This window comes from Chiloscyllium punctatum, chromosome 11 (genome assembly GCF_047496795.1).
Source record: "Chiloscyllium punctatum isolate Juve2018m chromosome 11, sChiPun1.3, whole genome shotgun sequence".
NCBI classification, from domain to species: domain Eukaryota; kingdom Metazoa; phylum Chordata; class Chondrichthyes; order Orectolobiformes; family Hemiscylliidae; genus Chiloscyllium; species Chiloscyllium punctatum.
The window spans coordinates 42,002,419-42,026,068 of NC_092749.1; the positions used below are offsets into that span (position 1 = coordinate 42,002,419).

Consider the following 23,650-nt stretch of genomic DNA (forward strand, 5'->3'; position numbering starts at 1 on the left):
AAAAAATTGCACACTGTATAAACAGTTCAAAAACTTTGCTATGCCAGAAGATAATTTCCCACGTCCATTAAGCACACCAGATAGGAGGTATTTAAACAATGGAGAAAGTGAGGTCTGCAAAAGCTGGAGATCAGAGTCAAAAATGTGTTGCTGGAAAAGCACAGCAGATCCTGATGAAGGGCTGTGGCCTGAAACGTTCGATTCTCCTACTCCTCGGATGCTGCCTGATGTGCTTTGCTTTTCCAGGAACACACTCCCGGTTCTTAAACTATGTAAACCTATATGTGTAGCATTTTCAACAATTTTGACGACCACTCCAAGTTTTAAAATTGTCAGCGATGTTGGTTGATTTAAAAGGAGCTGATCAAAACTATTAAAATGTCAAAACACCACCCAGTATGACGTAATAATTCAGAACATAAGTTTTTAACTACAGCTATTGGGTTTAACTGGAGGTTGAACTTGGACTATCACAATTAATGTCAATACCTGTAGGTTTCATTAAAATTCTTACTCCTGATGATCCCTGCCGAAATGTGTACGTGCAGGTAATAGTAAGCATAATATCTGGTTTGCTTTTGTTTTTGTACATGTTAGCACCTGTGGCATATATCGCAGATTTCAAACTGACTCATAACTAGAACTTTATTAACTACATACACTCATATGATGTCTCAGATTTACATAGTCTGGGTTATATGCTTAGGTAATAAAGTACATAAATAGATGAGTGGTTAACAGACTGAATAGCATACTGGCTGCTTGTTAAACAACTCACAAGCGCTGTATAGAGAATAAGTAAGAGACCTTATACCAGAATGCTACATAGAGTGATAGAGATGTACAGCATAGAAACAGACCCTTAAGTCCAACCCGTTCATGCCGACCAGATATCCAAACCCAATCTAGTCCCACCTGCCAGCACCCAGCCCATATCCCTCCAAACCCTTCCTATTCATATACCCATCCAAATACCTCTTAAATGTTGCAATTGTACCAGCCCCCACCACATCCTCTGGCAGCTCATTCCATACACGTACCACCCTTTGCGTGAAAAAGTTGCCCCTCAGGTCTCTTTTATATCTTTCGCCTCTCACCCTAAACCTATGCCCTCTAGTTCTGGACTTCCCCACCCCAGGGAAAAGACTTTGTCTATTTATCCTATCCATGTCCCACATAATTTTGTAAACCTCTATAAGGTCACCCCTCAGCCTCCGACACTCCAGGGAAAAAAGCCCCAGCCTCTTCAGTCTCTCCCTGTAGCTCAAATCCTCCAACCCTGGCAACATCCTTGTAAATCTTTTCTGAACCCTTTCAAGTTTCACAACATCTTTCCGATAGGAAGGAGAGCAGAAATGCTTGCAATATTCCAACAGTGGCCTAACCAATGTCTTGTACAGCCGCAACATGACCTCCCAACTCCTGTACTCAATACTCTGACCAATAAAGGAAAGCATACCAAACGCCTTCTTCACTATCCTATCTACCTGTGACTCCACTTTCAGGGAGCTATGAACCTGCACTCCAAAGTCTCTTTGTTCAGCAACACTCCCTAGGACCTTACCATTAAGTGTACAAATCCTGCTAGGATTTGCTTTCCCAAAATGCAGCACCTCGCATTTATCTGAATTAAACTCCATCTGCCACTTCTCAGCCCATTGGCCCATCTGGTCCAGATCCTGTTGTAATCGGAGGTAAACCTCTTCGTTGTCCACTACACCTCCAATTTTGGTGTCATCTGCAAATTAACTAACTGTACCTCTTGTGCTTGCATCCAAATCATTTATGTAAATGACAAAAAGTAGAGGGCCCAGCACCGATCCTTGTGGCACTCCACTGCTCACACGCCTCCAGTCTGAAAAACAACCCTCCACCACCACCACCCTCTGTGTTCTATCTTTCAGCCAGTTCTGTATCCAAATGGCTAGTTCTCCTTATATTCCATGAGACCTAACCTTGCTAACTAATCTCCCATGGGGAACCTTGTCGAAAGCCTTACTGAAGTCCATATAGATCACATCTACTGCTCTGCCCTCAATCTTCTTTGTTACTTCTTCAAAAAACTCAATAAAGTTTGTGAGACATGATTTCCCATGCACAAAGCCAAACTGACTATCCCAAATCAGTCCTTGCCTTTCCAAATACAGGTACATCCTGTCCCTCAGGATTCCCTCCAACAACTTGCCCACCACCGGGGTCAGGCTCACTGGTCTATAGTTCCCCAGCTTGTCTTTACTGCCCTTCTTAAACAATATTGCAATGTCATCTAGCTGTCTTAAAGGTATAGCACCTTCCTAAAATCTGTGGAATAATACAACAGTATCAATCTTGGTTTTGAAAGCTTCTTTCTCCACAGTCAGAAATCCTTCCAACACTCTCCTCCAAATGTTTGTGCACAAAGTGGTGAGGCTAGTTGGCCCTTGTAGCTTAACCTTTCATAGAAACTTAGGCTATTTTCCTCCAAATCTCACACGTGAAAAATGGCCACTTGGACAAATACTACAGGTTTATTATGCCTGCGAAACCATATTCCAAAGAGATATCAACTGCAGGAGGAAGAAATACAGTTGAAAAATGCTAACACAAGGTGTTTACGTAATTTATATTTCACTAAGACTAGATCTTTATTCATAAAAGGTAATTGCAAAACCTTTTATAGAACACTTCAAACACAATAAAGATACATATAGGATCATAGTTCTTAAATTTGTCATTCATAAAATTATCTTTTTGTTTAAAAAGTACATTTTTAAGTCTGTTACAGAAATATTACTGCAGTATTAACTATGCAATTGAAATTAGTAAAACTTCTTGGCTTCACAGTACCCGAGACAGAAATTTTTAAAAAGTGTTTTTTTTTGTGGAATGAAGAATAGAAAGTGTGATAACTATAATTAATGCTGACCCTTGTTTAAAGAAATAATACAAGTGCTGCAATAGATAATACATGTATGAGTTTCTCTTAAGCCAAAACTCAAAATTTCACTTCCTTAAGTACAGATGAATTGGTCACTTACATGAAGTGATTGGAGCATTTTAGAAGTGTGCCTATGTTGCCCCATGAGATTTAACAATTAGAACTCCTTTGTGATCTGAAATGTTCATGAAATAACATCAGCACAAGCTAACAGAATGTCTTCTACTGCCCAGGGTTAAGAATAAACTACTTATTAAATATTTTTGGGATTACAATAATGCTCCGCCAAATGGCTAAACTAATTTTTAAAAATGTAAATGAAGGGCATAATCTGTGACATTTAAAAACCTGTTGTGGTTCTGTTCGCCGAGCTAGGAATTTGTGTTGCAGACGTTTCGTCCCCTGTCTAGGTGACATCCTCAGTGCTTGGGAGCCTCCTGTGAAGCGCTTCTGTGATGTTCCCACCGGCATTTATAGTGGTTTGTCTCTGCCGCCTCCGGTTGTCAGTTCCAGCTGTCCATTGCAGTGGTCAGTATATTGGGTCCAGGTCGATGTGCTTATTGATTGAATCTGTGGATGAGTGCCATGCCTCTAGAAATTCCCTGGCTGTTCTCTGTTTGGTTTGTCTTATAATAATAGTGTTGTCCCAGTCGAACTCATGTTGCTTGTCATCTGTGTGTGTGGCTACTAAGGATAGCTGGTCGTGTTGTTTCGTGGCTAGTTGGTGTTCATTGATGCGGATCGTTAGCTGTCTTCCTGTTTGTCCTATATAGTGTTTTGTGCAGTCCTTGCATGGGATTTTGTACACTACATTGGTTTTGCTCATGTTGGGTATCTGGTATCGACATGACCAGCTATCCTTAGTAGCCACGCACGCAGATGACAAGCAACATGAGTTCAACTGGGACAACACTACTATTATAGGACAAGCCAAACAGAGAACAGCCAGGAAATTCCTAGAGGCATGGCACTCATCCACAGATTCAATCAATAAGCACATCGACCTGGACCCAATATACTGACCACTGCAATGGATAGCTGGAACGGACAACCGGAAGTGGCAGAGACAAACCACTATAAATGCCAGAGGAAACATCACAGAAGCGCATCACAGGAGGCTCCCAAGCACGGAGGATGTCACCTAGACAGGGGAAGAAACGTCTGTAACACAAATTCCCAGGTCAGCGAACAGAACCACAACAACGAGCACCCGAGCTACAAATCTTCTCACAAAACACTAAAAAACCTCTAAGTTGTCAAATAATTACAGCTCAAAAGTAAAATTTCTACGACTGATTGGGCAATATAAAACATTCCACAGCAGAAAGAAGCCAGTCATTCTGTCATCTCTCTTCCAGTTCTTTGAAAGCTCCGTTCAATTAATCTCCTGCACCCTTCTTTATCACAGACCTGAATTCTTTTATTTAAATAATTATCCAATTGTAGAACTGAGTTATTTTTCAATGATTAAAAATTCTAACTTGTCAAGCAGGTGTCAAACTAAATTATATTTCGTTTAATTGGGATTAGTAGCAAAACAATTTCTGCAAGAAGAAAGCCATATGGTCATGGTAAAAAGGAAGTTTAAGGATTTTGCCTGTTTTTATGAATCTGGTTAGCGCAAACTTAAGCTAACACATGGCAATGCTTTTAGATAAAAGACTTTCCATTCAAACACACAGAGCTGGTGTCTGATTTAGTTTTGCTACTTAAAGACTGTAACAGACCTATGGGTATATGTGTATGTATATATAGACTCTTGTAGTCTTGCAGTTGTTTTAACCATTTTAGATGCATCAGTTGGGACATCCAGGTTTATAGTTAATCAGTGGGAAGTGTTACAATATATACCAGGCAGACATATTTATGGCCTCATTGCTGCTGCCTCATCTTGGTAAAGATCTATGAAGACGGTAAACTAAAAGAGACAGCTGTTACAAAAGTGAAGGTCTTATGTGACATGCACTTCAAAGAATGAATCAGGAGACAACATGAAGTGATGATACTAAAATGACCATTCCTTTTAAAGAAAACATGCAAATATCAGTCAATAAGAGAAGAGATCTCTCCCCAGTGAACCAGCATTCCAAAGTGAATCATAACTTTTACTCTATATTACTTTTCTTTTTTGTGTTGTCACGTGTAGTTTATAGTAAGATAAAACAAATTACAGCAAAAATCTTTTCATTTGTCACCACAAAATGGTGCTATTTTGAATAGTTTAGGAAAAAGGAAAACATAAAGATATAGCGCGAAGGGAGTCCATCAGTCCTGAGCCAGCTCATCACTGTCACCATCCCTCGATCACTGTCTACACTGGACCAAACCAACATCAAAGTCGCCAATTCTCAGGTGCCATCTTGGCTGCTGCACCAATATTTCACCACCACTGCCTTGCTGCTGCCTGTGCTGGACCAACCAACATCAGACTCGCATCTCTGGCCGCTGGGCCTACTCATTGATGCTGCCATGATGCCCTTCTACCACTACCAGCACCAGACCCAACTGATATTGATGTCACCAATCCTCAGGCGCCATCTTTTGCCACATGTCTACTCGCTGACGTCACCTCTGCTTATGTTGCAGCCGCTAATTCCCAGTACAATGCTTTCTCCTGAAAAGTAAGGGTTCAGTCTCCCCACACTGGGCCTGCTCGAGCTCCACGCAGACCTGCCCCAAGGCCTGCACCCTGGGCCCTTCACGACACCACTTGAGGCCCCTGTCCTTGGTCTGTTCGAAGTCTGTGTGTTGGGCTCTCGCTGCTGTCCAAGCTCAGCACAAAGTAAGTGAAAAAAAAGGGGAGGGGGAGGTGGAACAAAAAAGAAAACGAAAAGCAGTTGGAGCGTATGACCTCCGGAAGAGTAGCCCTACTTCGCCATAATCTTGGACCGGTGGATGTCAAGATAAACTTAAATTACGTAAAACATGTGAAAACATATCTGCATGGATTTTTTTAACTAATCAGAACCATTAAAATTTAGGGCTCGCTCATTCTCAGTCTGTAATTTAATTGACTCAGGTCTTACAATTAAAGGGCATCCAAAATCATCCACATTTCTCTTTCAAAAGTTACTACATGTCCTTCATTGGTCTTTGAGAAAGTACATCCCAGATCAAAACAGCTCATGGTGTATAAAAGGAGTTAGCATCTACTCTCTGGATCTTTTGCTACATGTCTAAAATCAATTACTTCTAATTACCAACTGTCCTGTCGGATGTTCATACCATTTTGAGAAGATATTTTTGCCACAAGTCAAGTACACATTAACGTTGCTCTTGCCACCTTCAGCACTTGGTGCATCCACACAACAAACTAGGTTTTCAAAGAATGCGTTTCAGAAATCAATGGCAACCTTTTCATTTTGCAAAGAAATATGAGGAAAAATTAAACAAAAAATGATTTGATTGACAAGTATCATTCACTTACAATTGGCACGGGAACAGAATCAGAGTTTACTAAAAAGATACTTCTATAAATCTGAAAGAAATATAAAAACTATTCTGAAAAGCCTGGGGTGGGGACAAACCTTTCTCACAGTACTTACAGATGCAGCAATACATGATTAAACCGGTATAATGTCCTAGTTGGTAAAAATTAACAAGTAAAATATATATTACTTTTTATGTTAATAGTCCAAGCATCAAGTTAACATTTGTGACAGACTCCCTTTTAAAATTTCAGTTAGTTACTCCTCCACAACAATTTCTGTAGCAGCTGTGTTGCTTTAATTTATGTTTGTTTTAAGTGTCTGCTTCTCTCTCTCTTTTGAAAAAGATAATCGTGGGAATTGTAATGCATTTACCATAACTAAACTCTCAACATGTATAATGCCAGCCTCACTGTTGTATAACTTAAGAGTCAATCTTTATAATAAAAATATTAGTTCATTTTTGTTCCAACTCAATGTAGATTGACATTTGTCTTTAAACGTTAGTGCCTTATTCAATCCCTAACAAGTCAGCATTTTGTTTTTAGCAGAAGGACTATATGAAAATGCTTCATAATTTTTGTTTTAAATTCTTTCTTATCACAGCATATGTTAAAGAAGAATTGCTCCTGTCACCATTGTAGGATGGCCTGTGCTGACTCTGTGGTAGAATTATTACATTACTTCCGCTTTGTAGTCCTTTTCATAGCACTATAAGTAATTTCCTTAAACATCTTTATCCAATTTCCTTTTCATACCTTCTTATCCAATTTTAGGCACATTTTTGATCGTTTTATTCAAGTGACACAAGCAAAAATTTGCTCCAGTTATTAACTGAAGTGAAACTCTGAAAAGCATAGGAAAGTACTATCATGTCTTCAGTCAATACTCATACACAAACATAAATATCCACTAAAACAGACCAATACCACATGCATTTCCCACTACATATCACCTGACAGCAATTCCAGAGCTAATGCTCCATCTGACTTTTCTTCTCCAATGCACAATGAGGTCACCTCAGACCTCTTTACAGTGCCCAGCTAGGTCCAGGAAACTTAGCGTAAACAAAGTCCAGGATCTTCTCAGACAGTCCTTCAGAATGAAGGATGACTTGCTTTAACTCCAATTTGACAGATTTTGAGATGCCTGTTAAGTCAAAGCAAAATCTGCTCACTTTGCTACAAGTGGGGCAAGTGGTGCCTGCAGAGTAGGGTAAATTATTTGTTTGGAGATATGCACACTCTTTTCTATGCCTTGACTTCACCTCTACATGTTCCTGTTGAAGTATCTCAATGTGTTTGCTTCTTTCCTGAATTAATTGTCGCCATTTTTAGTCCGTCACAGCCCAAGGACTCCCACGAGTTGGCTAGCATATTCACCTTTTTCCAGGGATGTTTTCAAGTTAATCCAAACTCATTTCCATTGAGTCTTCTGACACAACTGAGTCTCAAGAAGAGCAGTTGTTTCAGGAATCTAATATTAGGCATATGAACATGTCCTACCCAGCAGAGCTGGTTTTGTATGATTAGCACCTTGATTCTGGACTCACTGGCTTGGGAGAGGTGCTGTTGTTGGCCTGTAGTTCTTACCATTGCATTTAGAGAATTTTGTGAAGTCACTAGTAGTCATATCTCTGCAAGACTTTATGGTCCTGCTGCAGATTATCTGGGTCTTCGAAGCATATTAGGGTGTGGAGATCATGACAATCCAGTAACCCATAATCTTCACCTCAGATCTGAGATCCTGGTCCTCAAAATTTCTGGGCAGTTAAATACTGTAATAATAATTCAGTGTTAAGTTGCTGACTTGATTTTTTTAATAATCAACCACTGGACACTAAGCACAGGTTTTATGACCATTTTATTCGAGCAACACAAGTAGACATTCACTTCAGTATTTAACTGAAGTAAAACGCTAAAGTACAGAAAGAAGTTGAATATTTTACATTATTAGCATTGCCTTATTTGAATCTCTTTTCATACTCAACAAATAAAGCAGATGTCCCTGAGTTATAGGTTAACATGTTAAGGTCTCCTTCACCCAGCAAGGGCATAAACAATCAATCTTGTCCTGAATGTGGCTTACTCCTTATTGGTATTTGTCCCTCACAGTCTCTTTCCAAGCCATTGTTACGTTGTTTCATTAACAGTATCTCCTGTTTACACAAATCTATGGACAAGAATCTGCATAAGATTCACTGCAGACAAAGCTGAAATCTGCCTTCTACTTCTAGTGTACTTAAAGTATAATTTAACCTTTAACCTTAAAGCCTAAAAATCTATATTTTCCCCAAGGTGAAACAATATTAAGCAACATAAAACAAAACTCGATTTGTGGTTGACAGGGCCCTCAATCATATGTATCCCACTTGAGGGACTCCTGCATTTAACTCTCTTTCCCAGTCACAAGCTACAGGACCTTGTGTCCGCACGTCCCATCCCAGCAGCCTCCACATTCAATAAAATATATGTAATTTCTTTCCACGACAATATCACAATTCACCCCATCTTCACCTCCCCTCACATAAGCTCCAACCTTCCACCATCTAGACTGCTTTCTTGTTCAAATACTGGAGATAATACCTGTCTTTTCTTCACTTCATTCTTATAATCTTTAGGGAGACAGCAGTAATGTGACTAGACTGGTTCCCAAAATTCCTGTTCTTTTAAATTTAATTTTCACATGTAGAAAATAATTGTAAACATTTAATGGAATAATGTATTATCTGGACTTATTTAACAAAAATATTTCATTTTAACACAAAATGTTCATAGAATCACATAGCACAGAAGAGACACTTCAAGTCTGTGCTGACCTATCGACACTAATCCTACTTTCCAGCACTGGGCCCACTGCCTTTTTATGTTTGAATGCTATGACACTTTGAGTGCTCAGTCACATACTTTTTAAAAGGTTGTCAGATTATCCTACTCTCCTGCCTTCCCAGGCAGTGCATTCGATTCCCACCACCATCTGGATGAAAAAGATTTTCCCCAAATCCCTTCCAAACCTTTCACCTTAAAACTATGCCTCCTCATTATGGACACTTCAAGGAATGGAAACAATTGCTTCTTATCCATCCTGTCCATGCCTCCCAATTGACAGGTCCCCTCCCAGTTTTGAAGATATCCGATAAGTTTTTAGGGCAAATATTTCCCTTTGTAAAACAGTCTGAGAATCCATCATTTGTGCCATCCAATATTATGTTTCAGAACTTTTTTCCCAACTTTATTTCATACTAGTAAGGTTAATTCTCAAACCTTTATCTGTGACACCTTTTGTCAAATAAAAATTGTCCCAAAGAGAACAATCATTCACTTTACATTCTATGGACAAATTTATTTGATTGTTCTTGAATGAGGTTTCCTTCAGTATGTCTGACAGCTAAACATCAATATTTACTGCTCCTCCTGGTGCCAGTGTGTCAGCACCCAAGATATTTTTAATTACACTTTTTCTTGGCTTCCTAGGCAAATGGACAACATTTATTATTATTTCCCACCATATCTCCATAAATTTTTCATTCAGAAAACCCTCCCATTGTCTGCTAGAAATTTAACTAGCGTTCTCAGTCTGGTCCCTATCCATTGCTCCACTACCTTATTCACTGTTACTCTTTTCTGTTTACTATATATTATTACAGGCTGACTGAATCCAGTGCCATGTTTACAAAGTGAAAGATAAAAGTTTCTTTCCCCTCATACATTCAAGTCCACTGCCCCAAGTTTATTACAGTCTCTTGTTAATGTGAGACTCACAATGGACAGTGATGATAATCTCCTGTATTTTGTTTTGACATGTATTGCACTTATCACTGATCTTTTCTATAAGGTTAGTGCATTCATCATCTCTTACGCCTGCATCTTTTTGTAGGATCATTAACCTGTGAGAAGATGGATGGGCAAACTACCAATGTAGTTTTTTGTCCTTCTTCCCTTTAAACCCCTATCTCTGAAGCCAATAATAACAGTTCTTTAATATTTTGATTACAGAATTTAGATCTTGTTAATGGAAAACAATTATGCCCAGATTGCATAAACCGTAAATCTACTGGTTTCCCAAAAGATCAGTCTTGTTATTTCCATGCCAATTTCATCTGTGTATTTTTGAAATGATGGACCACTTGACAATAATGGTATTTCATTTGACATTAAGTCCATGGTGATGAAGTGGTTTACTCCAGCTAAGTTAATCACCACACTTTTTCATAATTTCAATATGTTGTAATTTTAAAACATAAAGGTCAGTCCTTATTATTTGGAATCTAGATAACATTTTAACCAATCCACTCCACACAGTGCAGACTTGCATCCATTATTCAACACAGTGCAACTGGATGTGTGCAAGTAAAATATTCAATGCTGGATTGAAACTTCTTTAAAGTAGGATAATTATCCCAACCTGACTAGTAACGCTATCTTTTCCTTATGAAGCTACTGTGTCATATGTCATTTTGAAAACCTCATTACCTTCTTTAGGCAACGGATTTCAAATCGCATCAAAAACAAGGTTGATCATGCCCAGGCATTCCTCAGATTCATTCTCCTGATGAGGTTTCCCAACTGCTACATTATTATAACTGCCAACAATATAACTACTGTGGGATTGTGTTCAAATAATGACCAAAATTGGTCAGTGGCGAAAATAGCAACCGCGGTCGCACAGTTCGAGGCCCCAAAACACAGTTCTTACAGTAGCTTCTGTGTATACCATTCTTCCATATATTAAAATGGTGTTACATTGCTTTATCTATTGTATACAAAGATTTGTAAGCAGTAGATTGTTTGAACATTTGCTAAGTGCTGGCTGCTACTCCTGATAAGACTAAGTGTCTGACGGTCTGCTTGCGTCATTATGAGTGTTAGCCCTTTTATCTTTTAAGTTCGTAAATGTTAGCAAAAGTACTAGGCCTATATGCTCTAAATAAGTTAGAAATTATGCACCTACTTAATAAAAGAATAAAGGATATGAAATTGATTACCACAGCTGGGTCATGAGATTTGTTTATTATTTGCCTGTATGAGTTTCATTCATTAACATGGTTTCACGGAAGCATTGTTTTGACAGTAAAGGGGATAGCAGCCCTGTTTAATGTATTTAATGAGTACATACTAGTTGGGTAAACTGATGTTCTGTAATCTAATCTGGTCCTGAGAGACAGTTGGTAAGGGCTGATTAATATTACAATCTTTCCATAGTTTCAGGTGGGTTGAGGAGACAGGGTGGTGGTGGGAGTTGTTTTTGAATAGGGTTTTTGATACTTTGATGTAAATAGGTCTGATAATGCTTCAAGGTGTGAAGAAGCAGTAATGGGTTTGGAAGTAAAGTTTTAATTTAGCTTATCTTGCAATAGCGAAATGTACTACAGAATATAATTTTGTGAATGAATCACACAACACCAGCTTATAGTCCAACTAGCTTTCAGAGCTCTGCTGCTTCAAAAGCTATTGCTTCCAAATAAACCTGATGGACTATAACCCTAGTGTTGTGTGATTTTTAACTTGGCAAAAGTGAGGACTGCAGATGCTGGAAACCAGAGTGGTACTGGAAAAGCACAGCAGGTCAGGCAGCATCCGAGGAGCAGGAACAATCAGGATGAAGGGCTTTTACCCGAAACGTCGATTTTCCTGCTCATCGGATGCTGCCTGACCGCCTGTGCTTTTCCAGCACCGCTCTGATCTAAACTCCGATTTTTAACTTTGTCCACCCCAGTCCAACACCGGCTCCTCCAAATTATGAATGAATGAATGAAACGCATTATAGTAAACAATAGTTTAGTAAAGGGTTATGAAATGAATGAATGGAAATATGGTATTGATTGAGTATAGCGAGCTAGTGAGTGAGTTGGTGAAAGATACTTATAACAATATCTCACACTATCCTCACGTCTTTATGTTATGATTCTCATTCCATAGTGAAATCTTTGGCTTGTATTTGCTCAGGTTTGCACTCCTGCTACCACTGAAGCCTTCACACTGTGTGTTAGCACTGAACATCCCATTTATATCACAATGGCTGCAGGGAAAGAATGTTTCTCGACAAATTCTTTTCAGGCTTCTGACATCTGTTGCAAAAGCATATTTCCTTCTAAAAAATCCAACTCCAGTTAATACGAGAAGTGTGTTGATTTTGAACCCTTTCAACAATTTAAAAGCAAGCCCTTGTTTGATCCAAAATATTGGATCAAAAAAAAGTAATCTCAGTTCCTATTTGACAGCTATGCATTCTGAACTTCTTATTGTATTTCCATTACAACTATGTGTTCACATATATAACTTGCATAAGCATCTATTATAAATGAGGCCATAGAAATTTATAATGAGTAAAGGTTGGCAGGAACTATGCAGAATGGAAAATTTTAATAAATCTAAGTACTATGCCATCTGGATAGCATTGAAATCAAGACAATAATACTGGATGAAAGTACATAAATTACTGCAGAGTCAAACTGTTTTGTTAAGGAAAACATTTAACATGACCATTTATGATGTGTCCAAGCATTCTTCTTGTTACTACAAATGATGTACAAGATTATTTTTATATGTGTTGTATAATCTGGTTATTACTGTCATTGAAAAACTAGAACAAGTTAGACCTCAAACTGTGAACCCTTCGCAAAGGGTTCAGAATAAGTAAAAACCCAGGCAAGCAAATACACTCATATCTTTCGGAAATAAAATGCAACAGAACTAAAAACGAAATACCTAACTCCAAACATCTGTCTGTCACTCTTGGATCTTATGAAAAATGTGTATGAAGGCTGGTGCATTATTTTTCCCAAAAGTTAAAACAACCTCTTGTCTTGCTCTCACCACAGATATTTTATGACTACTACTTTCCCCCATCTCACCTTTTTATATTCCAAACCTCTTTTGCAGGCTTACGTTTGAGTCAGTACTAGCAAGACAGCAACTAACACTTGACATTTGTTATAGTGGAGATCCCTGTATAAATAGTATAGATGGCAACAGCTCATGCATAAAATACTCCAGAGGACAAAGACCCAGTTTCAGGCTGACCTCGGGGGCCTCTCAAATGTGGCATGCATATGATCCCCAAAATACTGGGCTGGACAAATTTTTAACTGTATGTAAAAATGGCAGCGTAAAATAATTGTTTGACAGATATTTAGAAAGCAGCAGATAATAGATGTTCCTTGGATAAACCTAAAAAATAAAGTTAGAGCATTCAGAGTCAGGGGACAAGTAGCAAAATAGATAGCTAGCTGATTACAAGTCACTCAAAAATCATCAGCACAAAATCATATAGGGTAATCAGAAGCAGTGACTGCAAAAGTAGTGACAAATTGAAACTCCCTACCATAGGAAGCTTTTGAGATAAATAGTACAGATAATCGGGCGACTGTCTATATGGTGGTTACACATTCTTCCCATGTCTGCGTGTCTTTACTCCAGGTGCTTTGGTTTCCTCCCACAAAGGTGTGAAGGTTAGGTACACTGACCATGCTAAATTGCCCATGGTGTCCAGGGATGTGCAGATGGATTAGCAATGGGAAATACTAATGGATGGTTGGCTGCCTTCTTGAATGGTTGTAGTCCATTTGTTCTAGGTAGACCCACAATGACATAAGCAGAAAGTTCCAGGAATTTGACCAAATGACAGTGAAGGAACAGAAATATTTTGTCAAGTCAGGATGGTGAATGGCTTGGAAAGGAACTTGCAGATGGTGGTGTTCTCTGCTGCTGCTCTTGTATCTCTAGGTGGAAGTGGTCATGGGTTTGGAAGGTGTTGTCTAAACAGCCTTGGTAAATTTCTGAAGTGCATCTTGTAGATAGTACACACTGTTGCTATTGCACAAAGCTGTTGGAAGGAGTATATCTGTGTGATTTGGTTTCAATCCATCAGGCTGATTTGTCCTAGATGGTGGCAAACCTCGAGTGTTGTTGAAGCTGCACTAATCCAGCCAAGTGGAAAGTATTCCATCATATTCCTGAAGTACGCCTTGTAGATGATGGACAGATTTTGATGAGTCAGAAGGAGAGTCACTTGCGGCAAAATTCCTAACCTCTGACCTGTTCTTTTCGCCACTGTACTTATATGGCTAGTGCATTGCATTTTTGGTCAATAATAACACACAAATGTTATTAGTGGGGGATTCTGTAATGCCACTGAATGCAAAGGGACAATGGTTAGGTACCTTCATGCTGGGGCTGATAATTACCTAGGATTGTGTGGTGCAAAAGTTATTTACCACTTTTCAGTCCAAGCCAGGATATTGTCCAGGGCTTAGTGCATTTGGACGTGGACTGTGTCACTATCTGAAGAATCACAAGTGGTGCAGAACATTGTGCAATGATCAGCAAAAATCCCACTTATGGCCTTATAATGGGGGGAATGTCATCAATGAAGCAGCTGAAGATGGTTGGGTCAAATTTTAAATAGGGAATCTTTTGTGAAAGCTACCTATTGAAATAGCATGCAATGTAGTTATTAGCTTGTGTGTTACACAAAAAAATTAAAACTTAAAACTTTGCCATGTGATCCTTTCAGCTATTTGTTGGAAGTTATTTTTTTCTTCTAAAAGTTTCTTGGTATCTACTAGGATCATAATACACAAATAGGTTCAACAATCTTTCTTCCAACACATAATACTTAAATGTATCTATTGTTAAACCTAATTGCCATTGATACTTCCACTTACCCATTATGCTATTGAAATACTTTATTTATGTAATTACAGTTAGGAATATAAGTATGCTGTCTTTATTCCTGAACTCACCGTGCAACTACCAGGAACTGATCTATCTGTCGATCATTCAAAGGGTTGTCAGGATCCCAAACTTTAACCTCCATCTTTGATTGATCTCTGGCATCTGATTCACCTAGCAAGGATAAAAATAATACAATTACTGCATGCTACTTCACTCAGGGAGCATTATGTAATGAATAGTAATACGTAGTACTTCAAGGATAATTACACAGTTTACAAGCAATTCCCATCTTCCACAATTGAGAATCTAACCTTCTTACTTAGATTTTCAAACTACCATCACCACCTACCATCCAACATCAATGTCCTGAGCACTGGCCCAGTTAAATTTTTGATCAAGTCTAACCACTATCCAAAGGGTACAAATTTGGAGTTTGATGGATTATTCTCCATTTGCCAAGATGATTGACACTCCAACAACACTCAAGAAACCTTGCACCATCCAGAACAAAGAAATCTGCTTGACCGGCACCCTAACTGTCATATTAAATATCCACTGCCTACATCACTGGTTCATAAAATAACAATAAATAAATAAACACGGGCATATATTAACTTTAGTCTGATACAGTTATTAATTAACAGCTTTATCATAACTAAAGTTATATGTTGTGCATTTGGCAAAGAAATGAAGCAGATACATGTGGCAGAGTTTATATTTAAATTACTAAGAATATTTTGTTAGCACGAAATTACAATAAGATTCTTGTGGAAGAAGTAAACAAAACATTGTCCAAAATCAAGGCAGAAAATTGATCCATCTAAAGTATTTTCTATCTTCAGCTTTTGCAGTTGAATTAAACTGGTTTTTAGATCCTGTTAAGTCATTCAGGTCTTAATGTCATAATCATTCCAACTCAAGCTTCGCTACTTTCTTTCAAGCCAAGTCACAGCTGCTCACCAACTCTGGTAGCATCTATACTTTCATACAGCTCTAGGTTGATGAGGGTCGTGCCACGATACATCCAAAGGACCACAGGGCTGCTCTCTCATTTGAGAGCTGACTGGTGCTACTTTAACCTGAGGTCACCACACCTAAGGTAAGGGGAGGAGGATGACAAGGACAAACTTTCATGGCAAGTTTAGCCAGCACGGGAATTGAACTTATGCCATGAGAATCACTCTACATCACAAACCAGGCGTCCAGCCAACTGAGCTAACCAACCCACGAAAGGAGGATCTGTGTAGTTGCTAAATAACTAAGAAAAGGAAAGTGTTACACTAAGTAAAATTCTAGATTTGAAATTAATTATATAGAGTTTATAGATATATATCAGAGCAGGTATTAATTTGGACAGTTTAAAATTCTTTGCTGAGTTTAACAATTGGGTGTCATTGAAATGTCAACAGTTGAAATAATGGAAACTGTTTTTGAAAAAGATTCAATTCATAAATTTAGAGATTAGAAGATATGGGAAGTACAGAAGGAAGACCTAAAGTGGATTGGAATGGCTAAGAGGAACCATAAATGACAACAATAATCAACAGAATAGAATAGTAGCTGTTTTAAGTACATGTTAACCAGTTAAGGGAGAGAAATCACTGACAAAAAAAACCTTGCAAGGTATAAGGGTAAGGAAATCACTCCTCTTCTGAAACGGACTTAGGAAATAACTCAAGGAGTTGTGCAAAGTGTCACAACTAACTAGGAATTCGAAATTAAACCATTTATAAGCTAATTAAAGAAACTATTTTGAAATTTATAAATAAAACTATAGTTTTAAATTGTAAGTGGAGAACAAGGATCAAAAAGTCCATTATTCATCCGCACACTCTTACAAATGAATTGTTTTTATTATGCAGGCAGACTTGACCAGCTAGAGTTCTTTTCTGCATGAAAAATATAAACATTGAGGGATAATCTGAAACAGGTTTTATAGATCATAAGGGATTTCTGGGCTGAGGAGTGGCAGATGGAGTTTAATCTGAATAAATGCGAGGTATTGCAATTTGGTAATAAAAACAAGGACAGGACATAGACAATTAATTGTAGGGCTCTGTTGTAGAACACAGAGACTGAGGGGTTCAGGTCCATAATTTTTTGAATTTGCACCACAGGTAGACAGGGTTGTTAAGACAACATTTAGCATGCTTGCCTTCATTGCTCAAACCTTTGACTATAAGAGTTGGGATGTCATGTTGAGGTTGTACTGAATGTTGGTGATGCCTCATCTGGAATACTGTCTGCAGTTGGGGTCAACCTGTTATAGGAAGGATATTATTAAACTGGAGAGGGTTCGGAAAAGATTTACAAGAAGCTGCCTGGAATGGTGGGTTTGAGGCATAAAAGCAGACTGAAAAGGCTGTAACTTTTTTCACTGGAGCATAGGATGTTGAAGGGTGACCTTATTGAGGTTTACAAAATCTTGAGAGGCACATTTAAGGTAAATGACAAAGGTCTTTTCCATAGGGTGGGGAAATTCAAAACTTAGCGGACATATTTTTAAGGTGGTAAGAAAAAGATTCAAAAAGGACTTTTTTTAAAAAACTCAGAGAATGGTTCGTTTGTGGAATGAACTGTCAGAGACAGTGATGGATGCAGATACCGTTACAACATTTAAAATACATTCAAATAAGTCCATGAATAGGAAAGGTTTGGAGGAATATGGACTAAGCACAGGCAGGTGGGGCTACTTTAGTTTAGAACAGAGTATCAAAAGGTAGCCTCCATGTGAAAGCAACATGAAAAACTTCCTTCAACGGGAGTCAGATTCAGATCATGGTACATTTTACACTAAATTAAAACAGTCTAATATTTCTTTTAAAAAATGAAGTCCAGATCTATCTTCCTACTGGTTCTACAGCATTCCACACACTCCTACAGTCATGCAGCAGACCAAATCCCCTCAAAATATATTAAAATAAAGTAAGAAAAAAAGGTGGAGGCTAAGTGTAAGGTGTTGCATATCAGATGCAACACGGTTGGTCAAACTACTTGACTTTACACAAATTACACTTGAATTTTACAATACAGTTAAATTACAGACAAGAAAGAGAAAAGAACCGGCTTAACTGCAACTCTATCAAAACGTTTAATAAAATGACATACATAATTACTAATTAACTGTTCCATTATAGTAACATCCTATAAACATACCCTTGGCAAAGGAAAATTCAGTAAATAATTTGTCTCAAATGCAGTTCTAGCAGGAGGAGAACCCCAGCTTTTAGCTGTAACAGAGAGAGAAACAAGAGCTTCCACGCCCAGCAACTACAGAAAGCCAGAACTAAAAATCCTGGTTCTGTGGGAGCTTGACACCACCCATTCAGGCAGCTTCTATTGTTCCAAATTTTTAAAAAACTCCAAGGTCCCACAAGCTGTTTACTTTATTGACTTTCAGCTGACTGCTTCACACCTCTGCCTCAGACAATATATACCTCTTAAAGCCATAGTATCATCACAATACCATCAAGCATTCTCGGTTAAAGAAGTGTCAGTCCTGTTCACTGGCTGAATAAGTCCACTTCATTTACAAAGGTACATACTTCACTTGGCATTGAATAATGATAGCAGTGCAAAATTATCCAGTGACAAAAGGAAGAGTATGGAAAAATTAAATTTGCATTATCACCAATTATTTTTCATCCATGCTGGTTCTAATTCTTCCAAAATTTGTTAGATTATTTATGATTTAATTTGAACTCTCATTTTAGCCCCCATTACTTTTATTCCTTCATTACTAAAGTTATATTAAACTAAGTAGTAATAATAAGCACATATAAATTCTTAAGCAAAAATAAAACCTCAGAAGCTTCTGTTGGGGGTAGAAACCTGTTTGCAGGAAATTCTCCATCTCCTAAGCCTTACTCTTGAGAAAAATGGGTTAACTGCATTTATATAGCAGCTCTCACGTCCTTGAGATGAAGCATAATACATAGTTCAGGAGTCAATGTGCGTGCAAGATCCAACAAACAGTACATGAATTATCTGACAATCTATTACTTGTGGTCTTGTATGATAAATGCTAGCCATGGTGCTAGGATGACTCTCCCATGATTATTTAAGTAGTCCCATGGCATCTATTGCATTCGCCCAGGTTAGAACCTCACTTAGTGTCTCACCCAAAAATGACACTTCACATAATCCAGAATTCCTTCAGTACTGCTTTGAAATTTGAGCCAAACTAATATGAAAAAAGTCCTTCTGATATAAAAACAAGAGGCTACCACTGAGGCAAAGCTTTCAATTAAATTTTTCTAGTTACTTCTGCCCTCTTTAATGAGGTTATTCTTCACCTCGCTGGTGGTTTAGTAGGTATCATGCCTGCAATTTAAACGTTAACCTTAAAAACTCAAACTGCACCATGCTGGAAACGTACAGTATGACTTGGTCAATACTGATCCTCATTTGAAATGTTATGAGGCTGTTCGGGATGAATCTTCAAGCATATTTGAAGTACTGTTGAGCTGGTATTACAACAATAAGTGAATGCTTGTGAATTACTGTCAAAGCAGACATCTGAAGTATCGAGATAAGTCCTCCATTCAAATGCACTTCCCAATGACAGTTGCTTCATGAGAAACTAACATAATTTGACAGATGTTAGACAAAAGCACGGGAAACAATTTCTAATGAATAAACCCAGGACAATAATCCAGGGCATTGAATGAGATAGAGAGAGAAAGCATATCAAATATTAACTTTATTTCTCTCTCCTCAGATACTGCCAGATATCAGAGTTCCTTCAACATTTTCCCTTTTCGGTTTTAGAACATAGAACAACACAGCGCAGAACAGGCCCTTCAGCCCTCGGTGTAGCGCCGACCTGTGAACTATTCTCAGCTCGTCTCCCTACACTATCTCATCATCATCTATGTGCTTAACCAAGGATTGTTTAAATCTCCCTAATGTGGCTGAGTTGACTATATTAGCAGGTAGGGCATTCCACGCCCTTACCACTCTCTGTGTAAAGAACCTGCCTCTGATGTCTGTCTTAAATCTATCACCCCTCAATTTATTGTTATGTCCCCTTGTACAAGTTGACGTTATCATCCTCGGAAAAAGACTTTCATTATCTACCCTATCTAATCTTCTGATCATCTTGTATGTCTCTATCAAATCCCCTCTTAGCCTTGTTCTTTCCAATGAGAACAGACCCAAGTCTCTCAGCCTTTCCTCATTCCCTCGAGACCAGGCAACAAGCTGGTAAATCTCCTCTGTACCTTTTCAAATGCTTCTACATCCTTCCCGAAATATGGCAGGCAGAACTGTAGACAATATTCCAAGTGTGGCCACACTAGCGTTTTGTATAGTTTCAGCATGATATTGCGGCTCCGGAACTTAATCCCTCTACGAATGAAACCTAACACACCGTATGCCTTCTTAACAGCACTATCCACCTGGATGGCATCTTTCAAGGATCTATGAACATGGAGTCGAAGATCCCTCTGCACATCCACACTACCAAGAATCTTTCCATTGACCAAGTACTCTGCCAGCCTGTTATTCTTCCCAAAGTGCATCACCTCACATTTAGCTGCATTGAACTCCATTTGCCACGTCTCAGCCCAATTCTGCAGTTTATCTAAGTCCCGCTACAATCTGTGACATTCTTCCAAACTGTCCATTACTCCACCGACTTTAGTGTCATCCATCCACCTATGCCTGCATCGGAGTCATTTATGAAAATGACAAACAGTAGCGGTCCCAAAACAGATCCTTGTGGCACATCACTAGTAACCGGACTCCAGGCTGAATATTTTCCATCAACCACTACACGATACCTTCTTTCAGAAAACCAGTTTCTAATTCAAACTACTAAATCACCCTCAATTCCATGCCTCTGCATTTTCTCCAACAGCCTACCATGTGGAACCTTATCAAAGGCTTTACTGAAGTCCATGTATACCACGTCAACTGCCCTACCCCCATCTACATGCTTGGTCACCTTCTCAAAAAACTCAATGAGGTTTGTGAGACACGACCTGCCCTTGACGAAGCCATGTTGACTATCTGAAATCAAATTGTTGCTTGCTAGATGATTATAAATCTTATCTCTTATAATCCTTTCCAAAACCTTTCCTACAAAAGAAGTAAGGCTCACTGGTCTTAATTACCTGGGTCATCTCTACTGCCCTTCTTAAGTAATGCACAACATTTGCAATCCTCCAGTCCTCTGGTACTAAACCTGTAAAAAATGACGACTCAAATATCAAAGCCAAAGGCTCTGCTATCTCCTCCCTAGCTTCCCAGAGAACCCTCAGATAAATTCCATCAGGACCAGGGGACTTGTCTACTTTCACTCCTTCTAGAATTGATAATACCTGTTCGTAACTAACGTCAATCCTTTCTAGTCTAACATCTCGTACCTCATCCTTCTCCTCTTAGATTAGATGAGATTCCCTACAGTGTGGAAACAGGCCCTTTGGTCCAACAAGCCCAAACCGACTCTCCAAAGAGTAACCCACCCAGTCCATTTCCCTCTGTCTGATGTACCTAACACTTATGGGCAATTTAGCGCAGCCAATTCACCTGACCTGCCCAACTTTGGACTGTGGGAGGAAACTGGAGCACCCGGAAGAAACCCTCGCAGACACGGGGTGAATGTGCAAACTCCACACAGATAGTCGCCCAAGGCTGGAATTGAACCTGGGACCCTGGTGCTGTGAGGCAGCAGTGCTAACCACTGAGCCACCGTGCATGCCCACCTCTACAATACTTTCCTCTTCCTAAGTGAAAACCGATGAGAAATGTTAGTTTAGCACCTCTCCAATCTCTACAGGGTCCACACTCAACTTCCCACTTCTGTCTTTGACTGGCCCTATTGCTACCCTAGTCATTCTTTTATTCCTCACATACCTATAGAAAGCTTTAGGGTTCTCCTTTATTCTATTTGCTAAAGACTGCTCGTGTCCTCTCTTTGCTCTTCTTAACTCTCTCTTTAAATCCTTCCTAGCTGATCTGTAACTCTCCATCGCCTCAGCTGAACCATCTTGCCTCATCAACACACAAGCCTTCTTCTTCTTCTTAACAAGAGATACAATTTCTATAGTAAACCACGGTTCCCTTCCCTTATCACTTCCTCCCTGCCTGACAGGGACATACCTATCAAGGACACGCAATATCTGTTCCTTAAACCAGCCCCACATTTCCATTGTCTGCATCCCCTGCATTTTGCTACTCCATTCTATGCATCCTAATTCTTGCCTTATCGCATTATAATTACCCTTGCCCCATCAATAACTCTTGACCTGTGGCATGTACCTATCCCTTTCCATCGAAAATTAAACGTAACTGAATTATGGTCACTCTCTCCAAAGTGTTCACCTACAACTAAATCAAACATCTGGCCTGGTTCATTGCCAAGCACCAGATCCAGTGTGGCCTCTCCTCTTGTCGGCCCATCTACACATTGTGTCAGGAAACCCTCCTGTACACATTGGACAAAAACTGATCCAACGATGTACTAGATTTATAGCATTTCCAGTCAATGTTGGGGAAGTTAAAGTCCCCCATAATGATCACCCTGTTCCTTTCACTCCTACCCAGAATGGTTCTGCCAATCCTCTCTTCCACCTCCCTGCAACTCTACGGAGGCCTATAAAAAACTCCAAGCAGTGTGACCTCTCCTTTCCTGTTTCTAACCTCAGCCCACACTACCTCAGTAGACAAGTCCTCGTCAAAAGTTCTCTCAGCCACCATTACACTTTCCTTGACTAAAAAGGTCACACCTCCCCCTCTTTTACCCCTTGCCTGTTCTTAATAAAAGCTCTAAACCCTGGAACCTGCAACATCCATTCCTAACCCTGGTCTATCCATGTCTCTGAAATGGCCACAACATCGAAATCCCAGGTACCTATCCATGCTGCAAGCTCAACTACCTTCTTTCGGATACTTCTGGCATTGAAGTAGACACACTTCAAACCAGTTTGCTGTCTGCCAGCACATTCCTGTGACCCTGAAATCCTGTCCGTGTCCTCCCTACTCTCATCCTCCTGTGCACTGCAACTACTCCTCAGGTTACCATCCCCCTGCTGAGCTAGTTTAAACCCACCCGAATAGCACCAGCAAATTTCCCACCCAGAATATTAGTACCCCTCTGGTTCAAATGAAGACCGTCCTGTTTGCACAGGTCCCACCTTCCCCATAATGAGCCCCAATTATCCAAGTACCTGAAACCCTCCCTCTTGCACCATCCTTGCAACCTTGTATTTAGCTGTTATCTCTCCCTATTCCTTGCCTCGCTATCACGTGGCACAGGTAACAAACCAGAGATAATAACTCTTGTTTGTTCTAGCTCTCAGCTTCCACCCTAGCTCCCTGAAATCCTGCCTTACATCCCTATCCCTCTTTCTACTTATGTCATTGGCTCCTACATGGACCACGACTTGAGGCTGGTCACCCTCTCCCTTCAGGACCCCAAAGATACGATCGGAGACATCACGGAGCCTGGCACTTGGGAGGCAACACACCATGAGTCTCGTCCATTCCCAACAAAGTTTCAGCATCTGAAGCAGTTTGCTTTTTTTGGGAGAAATCTGTTGTTGCAGGAAGAAAGAGAAACTCTTGCCTATGGGTCTGAGATGTTTTTCACTGATATCTGGTTGAAGAATGCATCTTTTAGATTAGAT

General features: G+C 39.4%; 1 protein-coding gene across 9 annotated transcripts in view; it reads right to left on the minus strand.

Moving 5' to 3' along the window:
• Window positions 1-23,650, minus strand: part of mta3 (metastasis associated 1 family, member 3) — a 242,560-nt gene that overhangs the window by 119,378 nt on the left and 99,532 nt on the right. For all 9 annotated transcript variants that reach the window (XM_072580676.1, XM_072580680.1, XM_072580681.1 and 6 more), the window contains one exon: window positions 15,089-15,191. In XM_072580676.1, coding sequence (XP_072436777.1) covers window positions 15,089-15,191 — 103 coding nt within the window. The remainder of the gene's footprint in view (window positions 1-15,088; window positions 15,192-23,650) is intronic.